The sequence below is a fragment of the Molossus molossus genome, unplaced genomic scaffold, assembly GCF_014108415.1.
Source record: "Molossus molossus isolate mMolMol1 unplaced genomic scaffold, mMolMol1.p scaffold_m16_p_17, whole genome shotgun sequence".
NCBI classification, from domain to species: domain Eukaryota; kingdom Metazoa; phylum Chordata; class Mammalia; order Chiroptera; family Molossidae; genus Molossus; species Molossus molossus.
Genome location: NW_023425352.1, coordinates 843,035 through 867,097, shown reverse-complemented (window position 1 = coordinate 867,097; position 24,063 = coordinate 843,035). Strand labels below are relative to the sequence as shown.

General features: G+C 59.4%; 1 protein-coding gene across 10 annotated transcripts in view; it reads left to right on the top strand.

Annotated features, from left to right (window-relative positions):
• The window catches only part of FGFR2 (fibroblast growth factor receptor 2), a 92,427-nt gene extending 68,730 nt beyond the window's left edge, over nt 1–23,697 (top strand). For 9 of the 10 annotated variants that reach the window (XM_036265207.1, XM_036265206.1, XM_036265205.1 and 6 more), the window contains 9 exons: nt 5,182–5,333; nt 8,004–8,125; nt 10,111–10,221; nt 12,152–12,342; nt 15,618–15,740; nt 16,167–16,237; nt 17,792–17,929; nt 19,201–19,306; nt 22,203–23,697. In XM_036265207.1, the coding sequence (XP_036121100.1) occupies nt 5,182–5,333; nt 8,004–8,125; nt 10,111–10,221; nt 12,152–12,342; nt 15,618–15,740; nt 16,167–16,237; nt 17,792–17,929; nt 19,201–19,306; nt 22,203–22,361 (1,173 nt within the window). In that variant the 3' untranslated portion in view covers nt 22,362–23,697. Of the gene's footprint in view, nt 1–5,181; nt 5,334–8,003; nt 8,126–10,110; nt 10,222–12,151; nt 12,343–15,617; nt 15,741–16,166; nt 16,238–17,791; nt 17,934–19,200; nt 19,307–22,202 lie in introns of those variants that run through there. The other variant, XM_036265201.1, reaches the window with a different exon arrangement.
• Nucleotides 23,698–24,063: the final 366 nt, after the last annotated feature.

The window sequence follows — 24,063 nt, the reverse complement described above, 5'->3', positions numbered from 1 at the left end:
GTGGTCCTGGATGGCCTCACTGAAAGCCGCCCTTGTGTGTGGGCACCTTGCTCTGCCCGCCCGGGGGTCCTCTCTCCTCCCAGCCCTGGACAGACCTAGCTGGAGCCCCGGCCGGGAAACAGCCCGTCCGTCCAGCGCTGCCCTCGCCAGGCAGGGCTGCTGGGGTCCCAGGGAGGCAGACATGCGGCGGGAAGAGCGAGTGTCTGAGACACTGCCGCGTCCCTTGACCCTCAGTCGCCTGGCCGAGGCGGCGAGCGCGTCCGGTTCGGCTGGAGGTGGGTGGTGGGCTTACGGTGAGCACACGCCGGCTCCACGCCTTCGGCTGGTGGGGACGGAGGTCGCAGCCCGAGGCAGGGTGTGCGTCCTCGGGAGTAAGTGCACAGGTAGGTATTCCTCACCCCTCGGCCTGGCGCCTCGGCCTCTGCCCGCCCAGGTCTCTGAGGTCCCCGCTTGTGGTTCATGCCACTGAGTGGACACGACAGAGCTTCTTGGTGGCCCTTTGCAAAGAAAAGGAAAAACCACCCACTTCCTTGCTCCGTCTCCCACACGCGCTGTGGAGACACAAGGAGCCATTCAGTGAACAGCTTATTTACGGCACGTGGTACAGCGGTTCGGGGGGGCCGAGTCCGGGCTGTGGAAATGCGGTCTGTCCGAGCAGGGCCTGCCAGGCCTGTGGGTGGGAAGCCAGTTTATGACCGTGTGAGCACTGGCTGTTTATAAATAACTTAATTACTGCCATCAATGGGGTATTTTTAAATTAGATAAACAGGAAACCCCAGAATTGATAGAGAGTATCTGACAGGGAAGGTGATTTTGTGCCAAAAACAGGGATAATCTGATAGGGCCAAATTAGTCTCAGGATTTGGGGGTCCCTCGAGGGGCCTGGGTTGGGGGGAAGATGTTCCGGAGGGACGCGGCCTGAGCCGTTGGAGAGCCCCCTCCAGGGACCCTGCCGAGCGGCCCCAGGCTGCGCCCAGGGTAACGTGGAGCGAAGGGGCCCCTGGCCTTCATGGCCGGGTTTGACAGGCAGTGAAAACGCAGGGGGGATGAAGATGCCCCTCCGAGACGGAGCGTTGAGTCCTGTCGGTTCTCATACTTGGGGCTCTTCTTACCTTCTTCCCCCCTCTGTGTTTTTATAGGCGTATTTCCCAGATTTGCCCATTGAATCTGAACAGCATTTCTAAAGGTCATCCTTTTCGTAAACACGGTTTTCGAATTTTAATAATAATGACAGCAGCCAAGTCCGTAAAGAGTTTCCACTTTAACAGCGCCCACGGCCCGGCCGGTGTGGCTCCGCGGAGGAGCGTCGACCCTGCACCAGGAGGTCGCTGGTTCGATTCCCCGTCAGGGCACATGCCCAGGCCTGATCCCCAGGGGGGGGCGTGCAGGAGGCGGCCAGTCGGTGTTCTCTCCCATCAGTGTTTCTATCTCTCTCTCTTTTCCCCCTCCCGACCTCTCTAAAATCAATAAAAGAAAGAAAAAACAACTCCCACAGGCAAACCTTGTTGAGACCCTCTGTTATGGGGAGAGATGTGCTGTGTGAGCCCCTGCCGGGGTGTGTGGGTGGACAGTCCCTTTGGGTCCCTGGTGGGCACCGCGTCGTTCACCGGGGACGTAGGTGCCCCGAGCCACCCCTGTCCCTGGGACGACCTGACGCTGCCTCTCCTCCCGTCCTGGGACCCACTCAGGTCCTCTGTCCCCTGCGTCCTGGATGTTTCTGTCTCGGGTTTAGGCTGGAGTCCCAGACCTTCCCGGCTGTGCCTGGGGGTCTCGTCTTTCAGACCAGGGAGGCGTGTCCCCCCGCAGTCCCGGGAGTCCAGCGGGTCTTCCCCGCGTCTCACCGTGCGACCGCATCTCACTCAGGTCAGCCCTCGGCTCCTCGCCCGCGTAGGTGCCCTGAATCTGGGTAGCGGGTGATCTTGCAAAGCTGCTAAGAAAAAGGGTGGAGGTGTTGGTGGCAATAGTCACCGAGTCCTGAGCAAGGGCCGACCCCGCAGCGGACGGGCCGGCGTGACCACCTCCCGTCCCGCAGAGACTGGGGAGTGGTTCTGCTCTCCTGTGGGCAGATGAGGGAGCTCGAGGGAGGAGATTAGGAACTGGGGCGGGGACCCCAACCGTCAGACCCATGGGTGCAGCTGGTCAGGGTGCTGCCGCCCAGCGCGGGGTCCCGCCTCGTCAGCAGTTAGCAGACGAAGGGGCGGCTGGGCTGGCTGCCTGGCGAGGTGCAGGCCCCGGGGTGCCCAGGGAAGGGACGAAACAACGGTCATTCGTGACTCGTTCGAGAAGTCAGTGTGTTTTAGCACATGTTCTCGACCCCCCAGACACGCCTCAGTTCAGATCTTTATTATTTTAAACGACGTGTTTGTGAAGCAACTACGTTTTTAAAATTAACATGAGACGTATGCACAGTAATAAACTGTGAATGGTCTGGAAAGTTCTGACGTAGACACACCCTAACCCTCCCCCTGCTCCTCATTTCCCCTCCTAAACCGCTGGGGTCATTACGTGTCCTCCTAGCCTTGTCCGTTGCTGGGGGAGGCTGCCTCCCTCCCCGTCCCGTCCCAAAGCCCAGACACAGCTCTTCACCCAGAGCCGTGCCCGTTTTCCCCCTGGGTTGCTCCTCTCTGGGGATCGCGGCGGCCCACGCGCCAGCTGGGGTTCGGGGACCCCGTGAGGACGAGCGGCCCTGTGGGCCCTGCAGAGGTGGTCCCGGCCGGGCCTCCGCCCCTTGGGGTTCTGTCCTGTCCTTCGGGGAGGCCGACTTCCACGGCTTTTCTGGCCTGTGATCTTCAAGCAGGTTCCCAAGGCGGCGAGCGGGCTTCTTGTCTCTTTGTGGGAGAACTTTCCAGAGGCTCGTTGGTCTTTGACAACACCGGCCTCCTTTTGCATCTGCCACGTGTGGTCCGACACGGGGCAGCAGATTTGGGGACGATCTTGGGCCACACCTGTCGCCGAGTGTTTGTGGAGGGCTCGCGGTGTCTCCGGGGTCGGTGGGCGCTGTGGCGCTATGCGGGTCTCTGATGGGCCCGCCGCCGAGGTTGGTGCACTCTGGTGAGACGGGGCCCCTGGGTGTGCTCAGGGCTCTGTTGGCGAGGATGGGGCCCTATTCCCGTGTCCTTAGTGGGGTCGGGTGGCTCCCCTGGAATTCAGTTGTCTCTCCACTCTGGCCTCCTTGCTTCTGCCGGCTGTGCCCAGATGCCCGGCTGTGAGGCCCGGGCGCCCTGGGGCCTCTGCCCACGAGGCCTCTGCTAGCTGCCACGTGAGCCACTCCAGGTCCTTCGACACCGTCGGCCACGCGTTCACTGTGCACGATCCAGTCCGGGGCCGACTCCCTCCCCCGCCCAGAGACTTCGCAGGGGACTGGGCAGTGGGCACTGCACATCGTGCACCGTGATCGAGCCCCAGCCGATCTGGCTCAGCGGCTAGAGCATCGTCCGCGGACAGAGGGGTTGCAGGTTCGATCCCCGGCCCCGGCTGGAGTCGTGCGGCAGGCAGCCAGTCAGCGTGTCTCTCTCTCTCCCTCTGTCCCTGCCACTCTATCTGAAAATATCCATGGGTGAGGATTAACAAAATTATAATAATAAATAAAGTAAGGCACTAAGAAAAAGAGTGAAACGAAATTCTGCATGAGAAACTGCCTACTTCTTGGTTTTAACAGTGAAATGGGCGTTCTTTTTTTTTTTTATCCTCACCCGAGGACATTTTTCCATTTTTTGTACAGATAGAGTGGGAGGGAGAGAGAGGAAGGGAGAGAGAGAGGGAAACATCGATGTGAAAGGGACACATCGAGTGGCTGCCACCCGCACGACCAACCAGGGCCGGGGACAAACTGCAACCGAGGTACGTGCCCTTAGCGGGAACCGAACCCGGGTCTCTCCGGACCGCAGGCTGACGCTCTAACCGCTGAGCCAAACTTGCCAGGGTGAAATGGGCGTTCTTTCCGTAGATGACCCCACCCCCACCTATTCTTGGCCGTCTGGGTTTGCAAAGGAGAGTCGAGGGTTTGCGGGAGGGTGACCCCCGAGACGCACAGGTCTCCCGTGGGACAGGCCCCGGCTCCCCCTGTGCAGTGCATCCTCATGTCCTCAGGCTGCTCGTCCACGCCGTCCGCGCTCCTTGCTTGGACAGTGTTGCAGGCACACCGGGAAGATGGTGACCTGGGTGGTGGTGCAGGGGACAGGACCAGGCGGGCAGGGAGCTGCTAGGACGAGTCATGTTCGACCTCACGTTCCGACTGTCCTCGGCCAGAGTCTTGTTCGGGCCGCCCGGGATGGGCCCTCGGGTGCAGCGGTCCTTGGAGGTGGCCTTCCGGGGGGCTCTGCACCTGACCCCTGACCCCATGGAAGCCAGCACGGGGAGGAGGCTGTATCTAAGGAATGGCCGCTCCGTCAGCCGCAGACTGAAACGGGGGGGGGGGGGGCTTGGTGAGAAGCCCGCAGCCCCCGGAAGGAGAGGGCCTGCCCTGGCTACATGAGTCCAGGTGGACTTTTCTTTCCCTTGACTCTGCGCCCCCTGAGCTCCATCCACCGGTTCCTGAGACCACAGTTGACGCGAGGTGGTCGACTTTCACCGGGTGGCCTGGGCTTCCGCCAGCTCCCAGCAGGACGGGGGAGAAGCAGGCCCCGCCCGCGCATGGGGCTCTGCTGACCTTGAGCAGAGGCTCTGGGGTCACTGGGGGCCTTTGGCCTCCAGAGCCGACCCCAGGCTCGTGCCTGGAGACTTCCTGCTCGTTCCACGAGGCAGGAAGCAGCAGTGAAGCGTGGATCGGCCACGTGTCCCTGGGCTTCCTGAGCGTGGCACTGATTCCCGACCTGAGCTGGTCTGCAGGAGGCTGACCACCTGGGGCTCCCGGAGAGGCGACGGTCACGGAGCCCAGGGGCGGTCTCCAGTCCTCGGGCCACTGTCTTGAGGAATCAGAACGGAGGGAAGACTCGGATTTTGACCAGGTGCTGAGTTCACGTGTCCGAAAACCTGACCTGAGGGACATGTCATCGAATGAAAGTTAGTCCTGCAGAGTCGGGACGGAGGAGGTGGAATCCTGGTCATTTTAGTCTCAAACCGGTGACTTTGGCCAGCCCTTCCTTCCCCCTTTCTATGAGAGACTGACTGGCTGGGCCCTGGGCCGCTTCCGGCCTTCTGTGCGGAGCCAGGATTACATCTGTGTCTGCATTTTGTATCCAGGTCTCCGCCGAGTCCAGCTCCTCCATGAACTCCAGCACCCCGCTGGTGCGGATAACCACTCGCCTCTCCTCCACGGCAGACACCCCCATGCTGGCCGGGGTCTCCGAGTACGAACTGCCCGAAGACCCCAAGTGGGAGTTCCCGAGAGATAAGTGAGTGCTCCTGCTGGGCACCCCCGAGGGGGTGGAGACTTGGGTGTGAACGGGGATCTGGCCTTGATAGCTCCTTCTAACGACCTTCACCGCAGAGCTCGTGCTGGGGTGACGCCACCGAAGCCAGCGAGGTTCTGTGTCTAGATGACCCGCTCTCAGATCTGCGAGTCAGCGCTCTCCTCTCTCCTGGTGTAAATAGTCCTTTTCCCGAGAGAGCTGCGGGGCCGTGGCGGGCCCCCCAACGGGGGGCACCTTGTTGGCTTTTGTTCTTTTTACTTTCTCAACAACTCAAACCCAGTCAGGTGGAGTAAAGGTTGTGAGAAACCAGTTAGGAGAAACGTTCTGGCTTCTGCCTTCGGGTGCTGGGACAAGCCTGTTCCAGGTTCATTTCTGCGGAGAAGTTCCGTGCAGAGTAGAAGTCGTCTGCAGTCTTATCCAGGGTCCCTGTTTCTCATGGTTACTAGTGTACTAGGAGGCTGCAACGCTTCCGGCAAGGGGCGGACACAGACTTGGACGTGATTCATGGATTCTCCTTATTGGGTGACAGGTGCTCAGCCGTGTTCAGTCCTTCGGAGCCGTGGTTGGGAACCGTGCATTCTGGTCTGGCTCCAGGTCCGGGTACCTGGGCTCTGTGGGCCAGGCCTGAACCCTTGCTCTGCCAGCCAGTGGCTGGGCACCAACTGGGATCCCCGATGCCCCGACTTGATTCCTACGAAATGAAGGTCGTGGTGCCGACCTCTGGGGCCCCTGGGAGTGTGTTTCCCCCTTTCCTCTCCCCTCATGTGTTGGTGACTCTGAAGCTCTGGACACCGACCTCAGCAGGGTGGTGGTGCTGGGCACGGGGTCAGTGGGGACGGTCTGTCTTCTAGGCCGGGCACAACTCCCGGATCCACCTTCTGACGTGCAGTCCGACGGTCGCTGTAGGGCCATCTGCTCTCTCCTGGGCTTCTCCTTGGGTCACTGGAGTCCAAACTCCAGATCGGCCGGAGCGAGCGCCTGTGCCCACCGGGCGGGCATGTGCAGTGCCACCCTGAGCGTCTGCAGGGCAGTGTTGAGTCGGCGGAGACGCGACTCTCGCACACCTCTGGGCATCCTACGAAGATTAGCGTTTCCAGGGACCGACCAGTGAGCTCCGGAGCTGCGCCAGCTCCACTGCCCAGCCCCGAGGCAGACAGACCCTCGTGCCCCGTAAGCTGGCACAGGTGCCGTTCCGTTAGAGGTGTTGGGGGTCCTTCGGGGGGCTGGTGTCCTGTGGCGAGAACACCGTCCACTCGTTCGCTCATTCGGGACTTGTTTCCCGAACCGGTGCAGGTGGGCACCAGGTGGGCACCAGGTGGGCACCAGGTGGGCACCAGGTGGGCACCAGGTGGGCACCAGAGGAGACTCGGAGGTGTCTTGACCTGAAGCACGTGGAGAGAGAAAGAGGGGGTTTGTCCAGAGCCTCCCGGCCCCCTGGGCTGATGCAGTAGGTGGCTTCGTGGGCACAGTCCTGTGCGTGTGGGCCGAGCGGGGGCTGTGACCACATGGTGAGAGGCTGCAGCCCTCGGTTCAGTCCCAGTGTTGCCACCTGTGACGCCGCCGTCAACAGTGGGAGTCTGTGTGCCCAACTGCTCGCTCCCACCCGGGGGTCCCCTGCGTGCGGAAAATCTGAGTGCTGCACTTTTCAAAACAGTATTTAGCACAAATGTCGGGGGACGGCGCCCGTGAATGAAGGCTATTTAGGAGCGGTTTATGAGATCAGAGGCGGACGCCATACAAAGGAAGGATTGTTTTGCTTGTAGTAGCGGCCGTAGGACATAAATTAGCCATTTTTCCAACGCAAATGTTTGTTTTCCGCCAAGACGTTAAATTTAATTTCTGTTCGGCACAGAAGCGGAATGACCTCAGCGCAGCACACGCCACCCTCGGCCTTTGCTTGGCGTTTGCAAACCGTGGAGCGCTAGCCACGGACACCGCTGAGCAAGGTCGGCGGTGCGGTGCTGACGTGAAAGTCCACGTCCCCGGCCCGTTCCCTGGGTTTCTGAGCCCAAGGTCAGGGCGTGGCTCAGTAACAGGACGTATCTGAGCGTCTGAGCTTAGACAGTGTGCTGTGTCCGCTTTGGATTGTCTTCATTATTAATTTTGGGCAGTCATAGGATTTCTGGGCTGTCAGAAAAAAAAAATTCCCCCCAATGTTTAGATTGCGTTTTTCCCTTTCGTGAAAAGTTAGAGGTTCCTCGAAATACATCTAAGATTCATATCGTGTGTCTCGGCCCCAGAACATGACCATGAAATCCTTTGGTGTTGGAATAATAGCGATTTTTGAGACATCAGCTCACGGAGACAAAGTGTAAGAGCAGCACCCGGGTTCTCTGAGACCCTCTGGGTTACGGGTGCCTCATGACCAGCTCCTCTTGGCCGGCTCTTGGGGAGGCCGAGCCGCTCCCCAGCGAGGTGCCTTCGTAAAGGAAACACCCCCAGAATACAGATGCGGAACCCATAGCCGCCCACCAGCAATTGACACCCCCCGAAACGTCACCGAGCAGATGCTCAGGCCGTGTGGGACCCAGGTCTCGTTAGCCCCTCCGGGAAAAGTCTGCCAGCCACGGAGAGATTTTTATATTTAGCTCTGGAATTTCCCGTGCAGTCCTGCACCAGACGCCGTGTGCTAATCCCTCTTTACACGTTTAGGCTGACGCTGGGCAAACCCCTCGGGGAAGGCTGCTTTGGGCAAGTGGTCATGGCCGAAGCGGTGGGAATCGACAAGGAGAAGCCCAGGGAGGCCGTCACTGTGGCTGTGAAGATGTTGAAAGGTGAGTGGGCAGGGGGGGCGGGGGCGGGGCGGCGGGGGCGGGGCGGGGGGTGGGAAGTCTTATCAAGAATGCTCCTTTTGTGGCCTGTGAACTCTGTCTGGCAGGGGTTAGAGTGCACATAGCTGACAGGGGTCAGGGGCTTTCCGTCTAAGTCAGCATCTCGGACAGACTGTTTATCTTGAGCCGGGTGCACTTTTGCAAAAGAAAAGCCAGCTCTGTCCATGTGGTGGCTGCTGGCCTGTCCCCCTGGACTCCTGGTGACCGTTCCCTCCACGCAGACCAGGCGAGAGCAGGTTTGCAGTTGTTCGTACGGAATCAGAAATAATAAGGGGTGAGCTCTGTGTCTCCGGGGCTCACCTGCAAGCCGCCTCCTTCTGCCCCGCCCGGGTTGTGCAGGTGCTTAGAAAGTACCAGCCACACAACTGGCTCGTTGAGGTGGTTGGGGGTGCTGGTCTCCAGGCCCAGCTCTTCACGTGCAGCGTGAGGAAAGTTGGCGCTTTCGGAGGGAGCAAGGAGGCTCGGGGGGTCGAGACCACACGCCAGCCTCGGCTGTAGCAGGAACGAGAGGAATGTCACCCGGCAGGCAGAGGGGCCGTCGCACCGGGAGGTGCAGAGCCTCGGGACGTGTAAGCGGCTGCCCCGAGACCTACACGCTGAGGGGCCTGCACACTCTGCGTCACCCTGAGTTCTCCCCACGGGTCCGGCAGAGAGGTCTGTTCTCGGATGTGGGGTTAGACGTTTTCTTTCTCCGTGGGCCCTCCCGGGTCGTCGTCATGTCCCTCCCTGAGGGAGCGCAGCAAACGGTCAAAAAGATGCTGAGTTTTGAAGTGATTCATCTGAACGGCTCCTAAGGGAGACCAGGGTGTTTTGAGCTGCTCCCCACCTTGGGGACCTCGCACCCCGTGTTGGCTTTAACACCGGAGCAGCCGCCTGCTGGTGCCCAGCTGCCCTGGGCCTGCCCTCCTGGGGGACAGGAGTCGTGGGGGGAGGCCCTGGCCTGAAGCAGGGGTGCGTGGGGGGAGGCAGAACCGACTTGGCCTGAGGTGGAGCAGAAAGGGAGGGGGGTGCCCCAGCCAGCCTTCCCTGTTAGGGTGAGGGGGGCCTCGGCCAGAGCCCCGGTGACCTGCCCCTTTCTTAGCCAGCGGGCACTCTGAGCCTGGAGGGGGGACCCCGAGCGGGGTGCACAGGGTTGGCCCCCGTGGGAGCTCAGCTCTCCCCACACAGCACCCGTGTGGTCGTCACCCTCCATCCAGACAGTCGGGTTGCTCTCCCCTTGAGCCCCAGGGCTCTGTGCAGTGGCCCCACCCATGCCCTTGCCTCGCTATCTTAGGAGGCCCAGGTTTCCACCCTGACCCCCCTCGAAGGGGGCCACAGGGAGGAGTTTGGGAGGAGCTTGTTGCCTTTTGGAAGCTAGTGGAGCCCACGGACACAGCGCCGAGGGCTTTTTGGGGACGGAACCATAACCCGCTTTGAGAGGCCCACAGAAGGCACAGACCTTCGCCCGCTCAGAACAGGGGCACACTCTGTCCCCCGCCCCGTCTGTTGTGCCCTGAGGCTGTGAGGGCCCAGAGATGGCTACAGAGAACGGAGACGCCCCATCCCCTCCCCAGGTGCCTCCTGTCGCGTTCAGCCCGTGAATGGGGTGTGGTTCCCGAGGCACCTCGGGTCTGCCAGAGGGTGGGTTCGTGTCGCCGTGGAGGTAACACCCTGCATGTGTGGGGTTTTCTGGAGAGAACTGGCCTCAGACTCAGGGCCTGTATTCATTCCAGTTCTGACTTCCGACCCTGTTGACCCCAAATTAGCTGCTGGACACGGGGCAGGGAAGCTCCCCCAGTCTGGGCCTTTGCCTCCGACCAGTAGAATGAGGGAGAAGGTTTTGCGTCTCCTCTGGTTCTGCTATTCGATTTCATGCTGTTTCGACTCACTGTGCTGCCGCTGGGTTGGAGGGAATGGGCTGGTTTTTCTAACACGCGTGACGTTTGCAGACGATGCCACGGAGAAGGACCTTTCCGACCTGGTGTCAGAGATGGAGATGATGAAGATGATCGGGAAACACAAAAACATCATCAACCTCCTTGGAGCTTGCACTCAGGACGGTGAGTGGGGGGGCAGGCTGACGCCCCGCGGGCCGCGCGTGGTTGCTGAGGCGGCTGGACTCAGGGGCCCGCCCCTAGGGCATCGCAAGGACGAGTGTAAAGTTCTCCACAATCTCCTAAGGAGGATGTTCTGGCCCTGAGCACAGAGGGGGCTGGGGGCTGGGCTGGGGGCTGGGGGCTGGGGGCTGGGTGACGGTGGGGGAGGCTGCTGGGTCCTGTGTGTGGCAGGCGCAGCCCAGCAAGCGTTTGGAGAAGGCGGCCTCTGCGGGTTTTGTTTTGCAAGCGCTGAGGTTTCTCAGAGTGAGGTCCTGCGTTTCCGTGGGCGAGTCTGTCCGAGTGGGGACTGGGGAGTGGGTGGGGCTGCGGGTGGAGGGGCTCCCAGAACGCGATGAAGGGGCGCCTCATCCCCGCAGGGCGCAGACCTCCGCTCCTCTCCTCGAAGGACTCCTGGCCCCTTGGGATCAGCTTGACAATAATTCATGAACGTCTCTAATGGGTCTGTGGAGGGTGATGGTCCATATTCTTGGGTCTGTGGCCGTTGTGGTGTGAGAGCAGCCACAGCAGCGAGTGGCCTGGCTGTGTGCCAGAGAGTTCAATCACGGACACAGGCGGTGGGCAGGACGGGCCTGTGGGCCGTGGTGTGCCAGCCCCGGCGTGTGGAGAAGGCACGCGTGTGGGTGAGCAGGCATGGGCAGCCATGGTCCTTGCCCACGGTGTGTGATGGGCAGAACCGGGGAGCACGCTGTCGGGACGTGGACCGGTCCAGTGGGCGTGTTTATAGCTAGAACGTCGGGCTTATGCCAGAGATGCTCGACCCCGCGAGGAAGTAAGCCTCATGTGGTGTTGGTTTCCCCATGACGTTCACACAGACTGGGCCTGGTCCGTGTGCAACAGCATCGTGTCTAAAAACAACACGCGTGCATGAATTAAAGAGCGCCGTAGTGCTAAGAATGCTCCCGTCACCTGAGCCTCCAGCGAGACACACTGTTTTACTGTCAGGAGGGTCCTACCTGGATGGCCGCCGGCTGGTCTGGGGGCTGGGGAGGCTGGGAGACGGCGGTGAAGCTCGCTGGGTGGACGGGCCCTCCCTTTCCCGGGGACCTCAGGCCCACCGTCGGGTTATTCATTGGCCCGATTTCAGTATTATCGTGTCTTGGGGGACAGGGAGCTCGAGCAGAGCGAGGTTTGGGGGGATGGCTGGTCAGGTTATTGATTGCATGTGCCATGTCGTGTTGGCGTGGTGTGGGGCACCCCGAAAGTCACATTTGCAGCAGCAAAGGTTGCTGGTCACAGAACCCCGTGACAATGCAATACCAACGAAACGTTTGCAAGAGGCAAGGATTTCCAAGATGTGACAGAAAGTGAGTGGACGTGTCGGCAGATGCCGCCGAGAGACCCGCTCCACGCCGTTGCCCGGACCTTCTGTGGCGGGAAGGGTCCAAGGCGCAGGCCAGGGGGGCCCGAGCAGGTGGGGTGTGCCTGTTTGCAGCTGTAAGAGGAATGGTTTAGATTTGTTTTTATCAGCCCCGCCAGGTTTCACAAGGGTAACATTCAGGGAGAAACGTAGAGCTGTGTACCTTTATTATTCATTTATGCGATTAAAAATATCACGGCGCTGACTGATACATTTATGCATGTAAAGTAGCTACAACGAGCCAGGAGCAAGCTTGTAGCGCTGCTTCCCAGAGGTGCCAGGTGTGAGGACGGGAAGGGCCAGGAAGGGCACTCAGTGTCTCTGGCTAGTTTCTTGAAGACATTTGAGGGTCTCTTTATCATTTGGGGGAGATGAAAAAGCAGGTGTCTGTCTCTGTGTTTAAATGAAAACAAGCCGAAGCCAACGGCCCGGGGGGGAATGACCAGCACTGCCCTGCCGAGCTGCCCGAGGCTCGTCCTGGGCTCGTCGCTGAGGGAGCTCGTCCTGTCCACCCAGGGCCCCTCTACGTCATTGTCGAATACGCCTCGAAAGGCAACCTCCGCGAGTACCTGCGAGCCCGGAGGCCGCCCGGGATGGAGTACTCCTACGACATCAACCGCGTCCCCGAGGAGCAGATGACCTTCAAGGACTTGGTGTCGTGCACCTACCAGCTGGCCAGGGGCATGGAGTACCTGGCTTCCCAAAAGGTGAGTCTTCGCCTTCTCCCCAGTTGGGTGGATTTCAGTGTCAGTGTCTTGGAAGAACGCAGGCAGTTGGGACGTGCTCATTCGCTCAGTCAAGCCCTCGCCTGTCTGGGCAACCTGGGAATGCGGTTGCATTATTCACCTCGGGGTGGAGAGCAGCTCATACGCCTTCGTGACACGGGGAGCTGAGCAGGAGACGCTCCGTCCGGGACAAGGCTGGGTGACCACCGGGAGCCCGCCCCAGGCAGAGGGCAGCCTGTGGTTCCGATGCTGCAGGGGCTTTGTCGGTGTCCTGGTTGCTGAGTGTGGTGTAGACTTTGGGTGTTGTGTTCATGGTTTTGAGTCTAAATCTGCTGAGAATAAAGATCAAGGGAAGGGGTATTTTGGTAACATCGAGTCCCGGGTACGACCTGGGCTTTTCTGTCTGAGGAGCAGGGTGACCCTCTGCAGGCAGCCGTGGGCCAGGTCCCCTGAGGTGAGCCCCTGCATTCCAGGAATGCCACCTGCACTGGAACTCGAAACATCCGAGTCATCCGGGAGAGAGCAGGGAGCCAGGTGCTCCGATGTCCCCCGGGGCATGTAGATGACTCAGGACACTAGGTCTTAGCGGGCTCCCGCCCCCTTGCTCCTGGCACCTGCAGTGCTGGGACCTAGAACGGGTTTGAAGCGGTGGATGGAGATCTGCGTGGTGCCTTGGAGGGGAACCTACTTCCCACAAGGCAGGTCTTACTCCTGAAGGTGCAGAAGGAAGAAGCCAGGCCAGAGTCAGCGCCTGGCCTCCCCCACCTGGGCCCTCACACGGGGCAGCAGTGAGCTTGTTAGACCATCTGGAAAGAAAGGGCACAAGGAACAGCAAAACCCGACGAGCAAGCTCCCTGGCTCAGCGCGGAGGGCGGGTAATTACAAATCTAGCTCCGTGCACTCCCGGGCCAGGCGCCGCGCCCAGAGCCGGGATGTTGTGGGAAACGCTGTGTTCCAGCCACCTCGGGTGTGGGGGAGGGGCGGACCAGCGAGGGACCGGGACCTGCCGCCCCGGGTTCCAGTGGGTATCTGAGCCTGATACGGATTGCGAGAGCCTTCCTATTTTTAGTTCAAAGTACACTAATTTTTCTTTCTTTCTTTTTTTTTTTCTTTACCAAATCCCCAAAGCAGTTGAACCTCCAAGGTGTTACACTGAGCAGATTTCTTTTTTTTTAAAATTTTTTCTTTATAGGTTTGAGAGAGAGAGGAAGGGGGAGAGAGAGAGACACACACAGAAACATCGATGAGAGAGAACATGGATTGTCTACCTCCTGCAGGCCCCCCACTGGGGATCGGACCCACAGCCTGGGCATGTGCCCCGACCGGAATCAAACCGGTGACCTCTTGGTGCAGGGTCGATGCCCAACCACTGAGCCACACCGGCCGGGCAGATCTCTTTTCTAAGCCCCAGCTCCCCAGGCTGCTCCGTCTCCGTGGGTTTTCCATGTGGTCGTGCACCCAACATGCTGCTCAGAAGGTGATGGTCATCGTCTCTTAGCGACCCATGACCCGCGACCTTGCCTTAAAGAGACGGAACACCCTACAGCCCGAAGGCCCTCACTGGGTGAAGTGGTCAGCTCTCTGCCTCGGAACCACTCAGATTTCCCACAGGATGGGAACTTGCCTTGAGTTCATTTCCCTTGTTTTGAGTTTGGTTCCAAGCCTCTTCTTGCTCAGCCTGGAGGGTGGGCTTTGGCGTCTCCTCATGCCCTGGGATGTGGGGGTGCTAGGTTGGCTCTCGCCGGGAAGATGGTGGCGGTCGCTGTCCTGGTGTCTCTGAGCTGGGCCTAGTGTGTGGGAGCCCAGCGCACGGGAAGCCGGATTCTACTGGCCACACGCTGGCCAGACGCACGGAGCGGGCGTCACCTCCCAGAGTGTGGGCCAGGCTGGCAGGTGCAGTTGGAAGAGACCCCCGGAACCAGGAGCACGGCCCCCCAGCAGGCACGGGGCTCTCACGTGTCCTGCTCCGTTCCGGCTGGGCACGGGCGGCGTGTGGCGCGTCCTGTGTTTCCTTTTCTGATCTTAGCCCACCGTTCGGGGGACCATGGAAGCACGTGAAAACAAGGACGTGTGGGGTGGGGTGGGCAGAAAATCATTCCTGATTTATTCTTCAGAGAGAGTTTGGCTTTTTAAAAAAAATGGGCTATTCGTGGGGCGCCTGTTGGAGATCAGCCCCACTCCACGGACGCCGGAGGGACTCCCCTTTGCCTGATCGCTGACCTTTGCCAGGGACCTGTGTGAAAGCATTTCTTTATCCCTTTTCCCAAAATAGGGGGTGATGCTTCGCCATGTAGCCGATGAAATGTAGGGCATCACAGTAGTGCAGCTACAACGCTCAGAGCAGCGCACAAAGCGTATCACCCGCAGAAAGGAAAACTGAAGTTATGATAACCAGCCCTTCTGAGACAGGCCTGGGGCCGCTGCCCTGGGCGAGCCTGCAGTGCTGTTTGCTGGGCTGGGCCTGGGGGGACGCGGGCGGACGGGCACTGGCCACAGCACGAACCCAGCAGGACCCGATCGGTTCTTTCAGAAGTACCACCTGCGAAGCCTCGGGGGCACCGCAGGGCTGGGTCTGGGAGCCTGGGGACCTGGTGGGCGGGCGGGTGGCCGTCTGGGTGAGGGGCCGATGATGGCCTGGGGTAAGCAGTTAGCCGTGGGGGTGCCGTGGGGTGGACAGATCGGAGAGGCATTTGGGGTTGAAATCGACAGAACTTGGGAGGATTGTGTAAAGAATTCTGGTGTAGGCTCCTCCGACCAGGAGGGACCAAGAGGGTGAGAACTCGGGGCGTGGAGACTGAATCCAGGTGCCGAAGAGACGTCAGTGAGGAGGTGCCCGTAGCATGGGTCCCGGGAGAGGTGTCGTGGCTCTGAGGGCATCGCAGATTCTCTATACGGATTTAAGAAGTGAGGCCAGGAGAACATAGGGAAATAGACAAAGTCGACGGGAGGATCGTCTGTCTAGGGCAGAGGAATCTGGGGGGTGAGGGGGGTGGGGGGATGGCGCTGCAGAGGGAGAACCTGAGCCTGTAGCAGGGGACGTTGGGGTCTGACGGGAAGCCCCTCCCAAAGGTGAGGAGATTTCGGACCATCTGATTTGGAGCCTGTGCGAGGACACCTGTGCTCTTTGAAGGGGTTGGGGCCTCGGTTTTTTACATTTATTTTTAATTACAAAGGAAATACAGGTTTTCGACTCCAGATGTATAAGACACGAGGGCACCTGTCCCCGAAGCGTTGTAAGTGTTTTTTTCCCATTCCAGTGTATTCACCGCGATTTAGCCGCCAGAAATGTTCTGGTGACAGAGAACAACGTGATGAAAATAGCGGACTTTGGACTGGCCAGAGACATCAACAACATAGACTATTACAAGAAGACCACAAATGTGAGTCGGTGGCAGGGACGGGTGGGCAGGGCTGGCGCGGAAGGTTCCAGAAGGAAGGTGGTGGGTGCTCCCAGCTTGGGGCTTGTTCGTGGGCCCCCGCGGCCGGGCCTTCGCCTGATTCCGCACAGACGCCTCCCGGGCAGGTTCAGGCTGCAGACCAGAAGCTCGGGGGCCTCTGGGCCTTCCCGGCAGAGATGAGCCGTGGGCCTTCTGCGCCCCTTTAGTCTGGAAGTCGTTTGGGGGCGCTCAGGAGACCGCCCCGCGGAAACAGCACTGGGAATGGGCCCAGGTCTGGGCGCCCTGCACCCCAACTGCTTGGCGTGCTCCTGGCTGCGGGGAGGTCCTCGCTGGCTGTCAGTCGGGGTGGCCCGTGCCCTGCTCGGGGACGGGCTCGATGTGATGGCCCCGTTTCTCCCGCGCTCACAGGGGCGGCTTCCCGTCAAGTGGATGGCGCCAGAGGCCCTTTTCGACCGAGTGTACACCCACCAGAGCGACGTGTGAGTAGCCCCTCCCCTGGCCCCTCCTTGGCGTCGGACCGTGTGTGCTCTTCCCGTGTGGGTGGCACCGGAGCCGGTGGGGGAAGGACGTCCGTGGGGCCGGTCCAGGCTGTCACTCACCTGCTCATTCGCCGAGCCGGCTGGAGGCTCCACCTCCCCCTGCGAGCAGGAGGCCCCCAGAGCTCACCCACCAGTCCAGAGCCGCTGTTTAACTTGCCAAGCTGTCGGCCCTCCTTGCGCCCCCTTAACGAGGGAGCCCTGACACTGCTCCTCGAGGGTGGTCTGAACAACACCCCCATTCCGGGTCTGTCCTTCCAGGGTGGCTGAGGGGGTGAGGTCCTGCTCAGGAGATCCCGCAGGGCCGTACCCCTGTGTGTCCCCAGCAGACCTGATCTCGTCTTAGCGTCCTGGTGCTCACAGAGCGACGGCGGACACGGTGCTGTTCCTGCTGTGAGGCACTGACAGGTGCCCGGGTCAGGCTCTGGTGGTGCTTTAGGACGATGGGTTTGGAAGTTCGGCTGAGAGCTGTCCTCGTGGTGGGGAGCTGGGTGACAGGTCAGAGGCCCGTCCGCAAGCGTCCCCGAGTCTACAGTTGCTCCAGAATAAAAAGCTTTTAGAAAATCGGTTGAGCTATCTTGTGTGTGAGCGGGAGGGTTTTGGGGTCGGGGGCGCCCCCGCTCTCAGAAGAGCCTCATGGGCCGTCCCGGAGGAGGCGTCTGGGTCCCCAATTCGCAGCGAGCCGCACGGCTCGGGTGGGTGCCGTCCAGCTTCGGCTCTGCGGACTCTGGGGGCAGTTCCATTCAGAAAGCCCCGGAAGAGTCAGCGGGCGTGTCTCTGGGCCATGGTGATGTGGGTACATGCAGATGAGTGCAGGGCTCTGGGCTTGCTCAGCCCGGGGTCGGCCCCTGAACGGGCTCAGAAAGTCCGCGGGGGGTCTCTGCACACCAGGTGTAAACGCCCAGAGCCGTTTCCAGTTCCCTGTGGAAACTCACCAGGGCACAGGATTCCCCCATCCTAACGCGGCTGGCGCCAGCTCCCTTCACGGCCTTAGCCAGTGAGGAACCTCTGTGCCCCGAGACTCCACTGGCCACACTGGACATTCGTGACCTCTCGAAATCAATTGCTAGCCTCGTCTTGCCCATGGCCCACTCTGGCAGGTCACAGCCCTGGGGTCAGTCACGGAGGCGAAGGGAGAGGTGGGCAGAAGCTTAGGAGCTGAGATCATGCTGCTAACGCTGCGTTGAAGACAAGTAACTCTGAGACTAGCCGAAGAAAAAGACCAATGATCCCAAACCTCCACCATAAAGAAAAACCCAGTGGTGGTTTTCCATCCCTTGCCTGTTGTCCGTGGATGCAAAATTCCGTGGGAGCTTGTCCACGTTGTCATCTTTTGGAGATGCTCCCGGGGTGCAGGCAGGGGTGTGGGGGTGACCCGCAAGGGGGTGCGGGTCCTTGGTCTGTGATCAGAAGATGAAGGGTGTTCACTGATGAAGGGGGCTTGTCTGGCTTTCTGGGGTGCAGGCGGCTGGTGACGCTCTGTTCTCTCCCTCACAGCTGGTCCTTCGGGGTGCTGATGTGGGAGATCTTCACCCTCGGGGGCTCGCCCTACCCAGGGATTCCTGTGGAGGAACTTTTTAAGCTGCTTAAGGAAGGACACAGGATGGATAAGCCGGCAAACTGCACCAACGAACTGTAAGGCTGCTGTTTGTCCCGAAGCTCAGAGACCCCCCCCGCCAATAGTGCTCTGACTCGTGTCGGTTTCCCGAGGCCCCTGATTTTGTAAATATGCTCCATGAGTTGCCGAAGCTGTCTGGGCTCCATCGCAGAAGCGAGGCCCCGAGCCCCGGCGACAGCGAGCCTGTCTGGGGGAGAACGTCTTTCCGGGGTGTATGGGGCTTGCAGTCGGGAGGGTGTCGGGCTGGCCTTCCCGGGCCCCGTGCGGGCCCTGCCGCTGTCAGCTCAGAGTGGCAGGATGGTACCGGCCCCCCTCACACACCCGGTAGGGAGCCTGGGGCTGCCCGGCACAGTGTAGGACCTAAGAGCCAGAGAGCCCCCCACCCCGGCTTGTGCCCCCCCCGGCACGTAGAGAGCAGGTGCTTCTGCGACCTCTTGGTGCCACCGAAAGCGGCTGTTTAATTTGACATCGACCGCGGTTCCTCAGCCGACCAGCGGGGTCTGGTCACCTGTAGTCCGACCCCTGCTTTAGTGCAGAGAGTTGCAGAGGTGTCCACGCACCGTCCTCGGTACAGCTCTGACTATAAAACCGTGAGCTGGCTTCTCCTCACGGTCCGTGGAAGTCTGTCGTGTTTGTGCCCTGTGTCTTTCACAGTAAAATCAGCGCTTTGAGAAGGAGGCCCCCCCAGGATTAACAAAGAAGGGTGGGTGTCCCGGAGACCGCGGTGGTTGTGTCTTGTTTCATGAGGATCTCATGTCTAATCCTGCGAGTGGCCACGTTTCATAGCGTGTTATGTAAGGGCCACCGTTGAGCTCCTGGTCGTTGCCGTGGCTCTTTGTCGCACACGACAGAGAAGGTCTGTCGAAACCCGTGATCGAGATAAGGCCTGGGAACCCGGGCCCGTCCTGGAGCCAGTCAGGAAGTGAGTGGGAGCCCAGGGGTGGTGGATTAGCTCAGAGGAGCCTTACCTCAGAGTTGTGGTTTTCAGGCATCGTTTTAAAAAACACTGAGGACCTTTGTCCACTAGAATCGTTGAGAGAAACCCGAAGCATCGGGTACGGATGCCGAGATCCCTGCGACACGCCTTTCTCGGGGCCGATGTTTGCAAATCAAATAGCCTCGGAGGCCCCGAGCATGACGGTTTGGGCAAGTGAACAGCCGCCTGGAACTCAGTTGCGTGAACGTCCTGACACACTCCCGTAGGCAGGGCGCCCGCGTGTTGCCGTGGAAACGGCCGGTGGCGCCCCGGCAGGCGAGCGTCACCGCAGCAGGGACGTTGTCTTGGCAGGTACATGATGATGCGGGACTGTTGGCACGCCGTGCCCGCGCAGAGACCCACCTTCAAGCAGCTGGTCGAGGACCTCGATCGGATCCTCACTCTCACGACCAATGAGGTAGGAGGCTCCCGGGAGCCCGGGTGCAGCCCGGCGACCGCTCGACTTGGTAAACGCACGTGCCCCGCTGGGGTCTGCGTCTAGTGGTCCGACTCCCCCGGGGGCCAGACGGAGCTGCACGCTGCTCTTCCCCAGTCCCGACTGGCCCAGAACTGCGCTTCGAGGTCTGACTCCTGAAACCCCAGCCCGAGGGCCCTGCGGGGGGCTGCCCCACGCCGGCGTTCGGGTGCTGGGCCCAGCGCGTGGTAGGTGAGCAGGGAGGCACGGAAGCCGTCAGCTCAGCATCTGGGTTGTGTGGAAGGAGCTCGGGCGGTTCTGGTCGAGGTGTGGGAGCTGCTGGTGTTCGGGGACCAGGGGCCTGGACACACCGCAGGTCCCGCCCCTCCCGCTTCCCATGGGCACAGAGCTGCCGTCCTTCATGGCCCTGCCGGTCACGGCTCGTACGTGGGGGCAGTTTCTTTTTTAAAAATGTTATTTTATTATTTTTCTTTATTGATTTTTTAGAGACACAGGAAGTGAAAGGGAGAGAGAGATAGAAACATGATGAGAGGAAACATCAGTTGGCCGCCCCCTGCGTGCCCCCCACTGGGGATGGGGCCCACAACCCGGGCATGTGTTCTGGCCGGGAATCGAACCGGCGACCTCTTGGTGCAGGGTCGACGCTCAACCACTGAGCCACACCGGCACAGTTTCTGATAAGGAGTAACTTGCATGAGTTTTAAGGGAAAACTTGTACCTTTTGCTAAAATAGTTACTTTCTAGAAACTGTGGAATCTAGCCACTGCCACTCACTGTCCGGATCCAGCCGGGTCAGCGGCCGCTCCAGGGTGCACACGGGGTGGACTGGGGTGTGGGTCCGAGCAGGGAAGACGCACCAGCAAGGCCAGAGAGACCCACAATCCAGAGGAGCTGTTCCTGGACGAAGTGAGATGCTCAGTGAGGGTCAGGGCAGGGTTCCTTCACACAGGAAAAAAACACACCCTGAAACCCACAGTTGTCTTAACAGCAACCAAAGTTAAAATTGCCTCAATATTTTGGAAAGAAAACGATACATTTACATTTTTGAATAATACATGTAATTGTAGAGCGGTTTTAGAGAAATAGTCCAACGTCGTGATAGGAAGCTGCAAGCCAGCAGCCTTATCTCGCGAGTCTGACGGAGGGTGATAAAGGGAGAGTTTGCATTTAAATGAACACAGCTGACCTTCAGAAGTTGAAAGGAAAGGAACAGTTCAAGGGAAAAAACACAACTTTCTTCTCCTGCCAAAATTGTTGTTTCCAATATAAGTTCCTTTAACCCTAGACTCGGAATCTACTGACACTCCTATTTTCTCCTGTCGGATCTGAGCATTTATGGCTTCATTTAGAAACTGGGACGCACGACTGGTCCGTTTCAACGCTCTTCGGCCCGTGCTCCACGCTCTGTGTTTATGTTTACACGTAGAGCGGCCCGGGCACACTGAATGTACAGCCAGCGTCCTGAAATACAAGAGCAGAATGCCATATTGTCTAACGGATATAAAAATCGAAGTTTCTTTCCTTCTGAAAATCATTACCATATGCTCAAGAAAAATGGTTCCATTTAGGACAGAATTTCATTTTTATCACTGTAAGCAAAAAGCGCCCTTTGATGCGGTGGGTGTGTTGGTTTCCAGTTGTGTGGTTCATGCTGATGTTGTTGGAACTGACGGACCCCCCCCCCCCCCCATTCTTGGACAGGGACGCTCTCTCTTGCCAACGCTGGTGATGAATTACAGTGGGGTTTGTGTGCGTGTCTTTTCTCATGTGTAGCCGCCAGCATTCTGTGGGCCCCGGTGATAGCCCTGCGGCGGGCTGCTGGGCTCCACGGTTCTCCCCGCCACGGCAAAGCCACGTGGCAGAGCAAGTCGCTGGCTCCTGGGGGTGTGAGCAGAGCACCCTGTGCCGGCCCAGGTGAGGCCGGGAGCCCCGGGGTCCCCAGTCTGGAAGCCCTTCCCCGGCTCCAGAGCAGGTCTGCAGACCTTTCGGGAGGGGCAGGGGCAGACCCTCAACTCTGGGCCGGCTCAGCTCGGCCTCAGGCAGCGCGTACACGACGTGTCTCCCAGGACACGGGCCGGCCGTACCTGGGTGATGTGCGCATGTGCCGTTTTGTATCATTTCAAATGCCGGGAGGGAGCCATTGGCTTTTAATTCTTGTTTTAATCCCTCACCACTTAACAATGTTAAAAAGTGCTCTTGGCTCACGTCCATCCACGCTCGGGCTGTCCCCCAGGGCCACCCGGTGGGCAGCACCGGCCAGGGCGAGGAGGGCTTCAGGCCCTCACAGCTTTGAAACTTGAACCTCTGTTTTCCTAAATGTCCCCCGAAGTTCATTGTGGATGTAACGTCCAGGCCCCTCTGAGGCTCAGGACCTGGGTGCATCTCGAGGTCGAATCCTCTGAGAGGGACGAGTTCGTGTGGACGTGTCTGCCGCACAGGGACGTGCTCCCTGAGTGACCCCTGAAACCAGTGGTCTCCGTGGTCCAGGCCCTGGAACCCACACCTTGTGCTTCACTGTGCTGGGCACGGATCCGAACCCTGTGCTCGCGTGGGAGGCGGAGAGCAAACGGGCCGTCTGGGTGGGAGCCCCTTTGTCCACCAGGTCCTCACGCTCCCCACTGGCCCGTCGTTTGTCCGACAGGCTGGGAAGGAAAAGCAAGAGGCAGCCAGAGAAAGCAGGGTGGGCACCTGGGCCTCCCAGCCTCCAGGGGGTGCCCCGTCTTGTCCCAGCGCCACGTCAGCATGTCAGGAGCCTGTGTGTGAAACGAAACGTCTCTCCCCTCTTGCAGGACTACTTGGACCTCCGTCGGCCCCTCGAACCGTACTCGCCTTGTTATCCTGACCTGAGATGAAATAAAACGTCTCTCCCCTCTTGCAGGACTACTTGGACCTGAGCCGGCCCCTGGAACAGTACTCGCCCAGCTACACGAGGAGCTCGTGCTCGTCAGGGGACGACTCTGTGTTCTCCCCGGACCCCCTGCCCTACGAACCCTGCCTTCCTCAGTGTGCACACGCGAACGGCAGTGTCCAGACATGAGGGGGCTCCGCATGGGGGCTCCGGGAACCTGCCACACTGGGCGGCAAGGCCTCCGGGGCTGCCTGTATATATGGGTCCACGGAGCGAGCGGTGGGCACAGGAATCGGCACACGTGTAAAGAATGTATACGGCTGGAGACTTGTCATCCTCGCCAGGAGAAGGAGGCTGTTTGTGGGCGGTGGACGGCCGCGGGCGCCGGCTGTGGACCAGCTGGGCTCGAGGCCGGGGGTGTCTGGCCTTCCTTGTGAATTTTGTAATAATTGGAGAAAGTATATGTCAGCACACACTTAACGGAGCACAGTTGCAGTATAGAGGTGCTGGATGTGTGTAAATATATTCAAATTATGTATAGATATATATTATATATTTACAAGGAATTATTTTTTGTATTGATTTTAAATGGATGCCCCGATGCCTAGAAAATTGGTTTTTGTTTTTTTGTTTTTTTAAATAGCTATTTGCTAAGTGCTGTCCTCACCCAGAGTTTAATTCTCACCGAGCAGAGGTGAAAAGACACTTTGCTTTCAGGGAAAATGGTGTAACATTAATTTATTAATGGATTGGTAATAGACAAAGCAATTAATCAGTATAGTTGGTTTTTTTGGTAATTTAAGTGGCGTTTCTACGTGGGCAGTGCGTTGGATTAGATAACCTATTGCTCAGACTTAACTAGTTATCGGATCCTTTGGAAAGAGAAATATTTGCAGATGTGACTGGTTGGGGGGATGAGGCTCAGACTGTGTTTGAACCTCGCTGTCAGGTAGCCCTACGCGCCCGTGTGGGAAGGCCGGCCGCGGTGTGTCCCGTGTGATACGCGGCTCTCCCGTGGCCCGTGTGGCCGTCGACCGGACTTCCCCAGCCCAGTGGGACCAGCGTTCTCTTAAAAAGATGCCTTAACCCGCTCCTCGAGGGGGCCCTTAGCTGAGACCGAAGCTGAACGCACCTCTCGCGGCAGCTGGCCTCCTGCCCCCGAGTCCCGTGGTCCCGGGACCAGCCTGTGTTCTCTCCAGCGGACTTGGATCGCGTTCACTGGCCTTGGAGAAGCCTTTTGGGATCATCACGGCTCGTCACAGGAAACTGAAACACTGCGTTGTTCTGCTGATAGTCTGGGGGAGACGTCCATCTTTTTAAGGGATTGCTTCCGTCTCCGGGCAGGACGCCCCACAGACCGGCCCCACGCCGGGTCAGGCGGCGGAGCGTCCCTTCGGCTGCGGGCGTGTCGCTTCCCAGACACCTGCTCACGCCATAGCTGGATGCAGAATACACTGATTTTGTGTGTGTTGACATTGGAGAAAGTATTTAATAAAGCCTGTTAATTTTTATACTGACAATAAAAATGTTTCTACGGATATTAATGTTAACAAGACAGAATAAATGTCCTGCAGCTTATTTTTTTAATACTCCTGTCTCGTCGAGTGTCTCCTGTGCTCGGAGGTGTGGACCGGGTGCTGCCGGGTGGTCAGAGGGAGGCGGGGCTCCGTGTGTCACTGGGGGGGACCCAGTGCCGAGGACGCGTGGGGGGTCTGGGGCGGGGTCGGAGCCTGGCTCTTGCTTACGGGGTCCCCGTGCCTTCCAGGCCTACTGCCCCCAGAGGAGCGGGAGGGATGGGTGGGGAGAGCCTGCGGGGGGCTGCTGTCCGGACGGGTCAGGTGAGCGGGCACATGGTCAGAAGGTCCTGGCACTGGGGACCTTGGAACCCGCA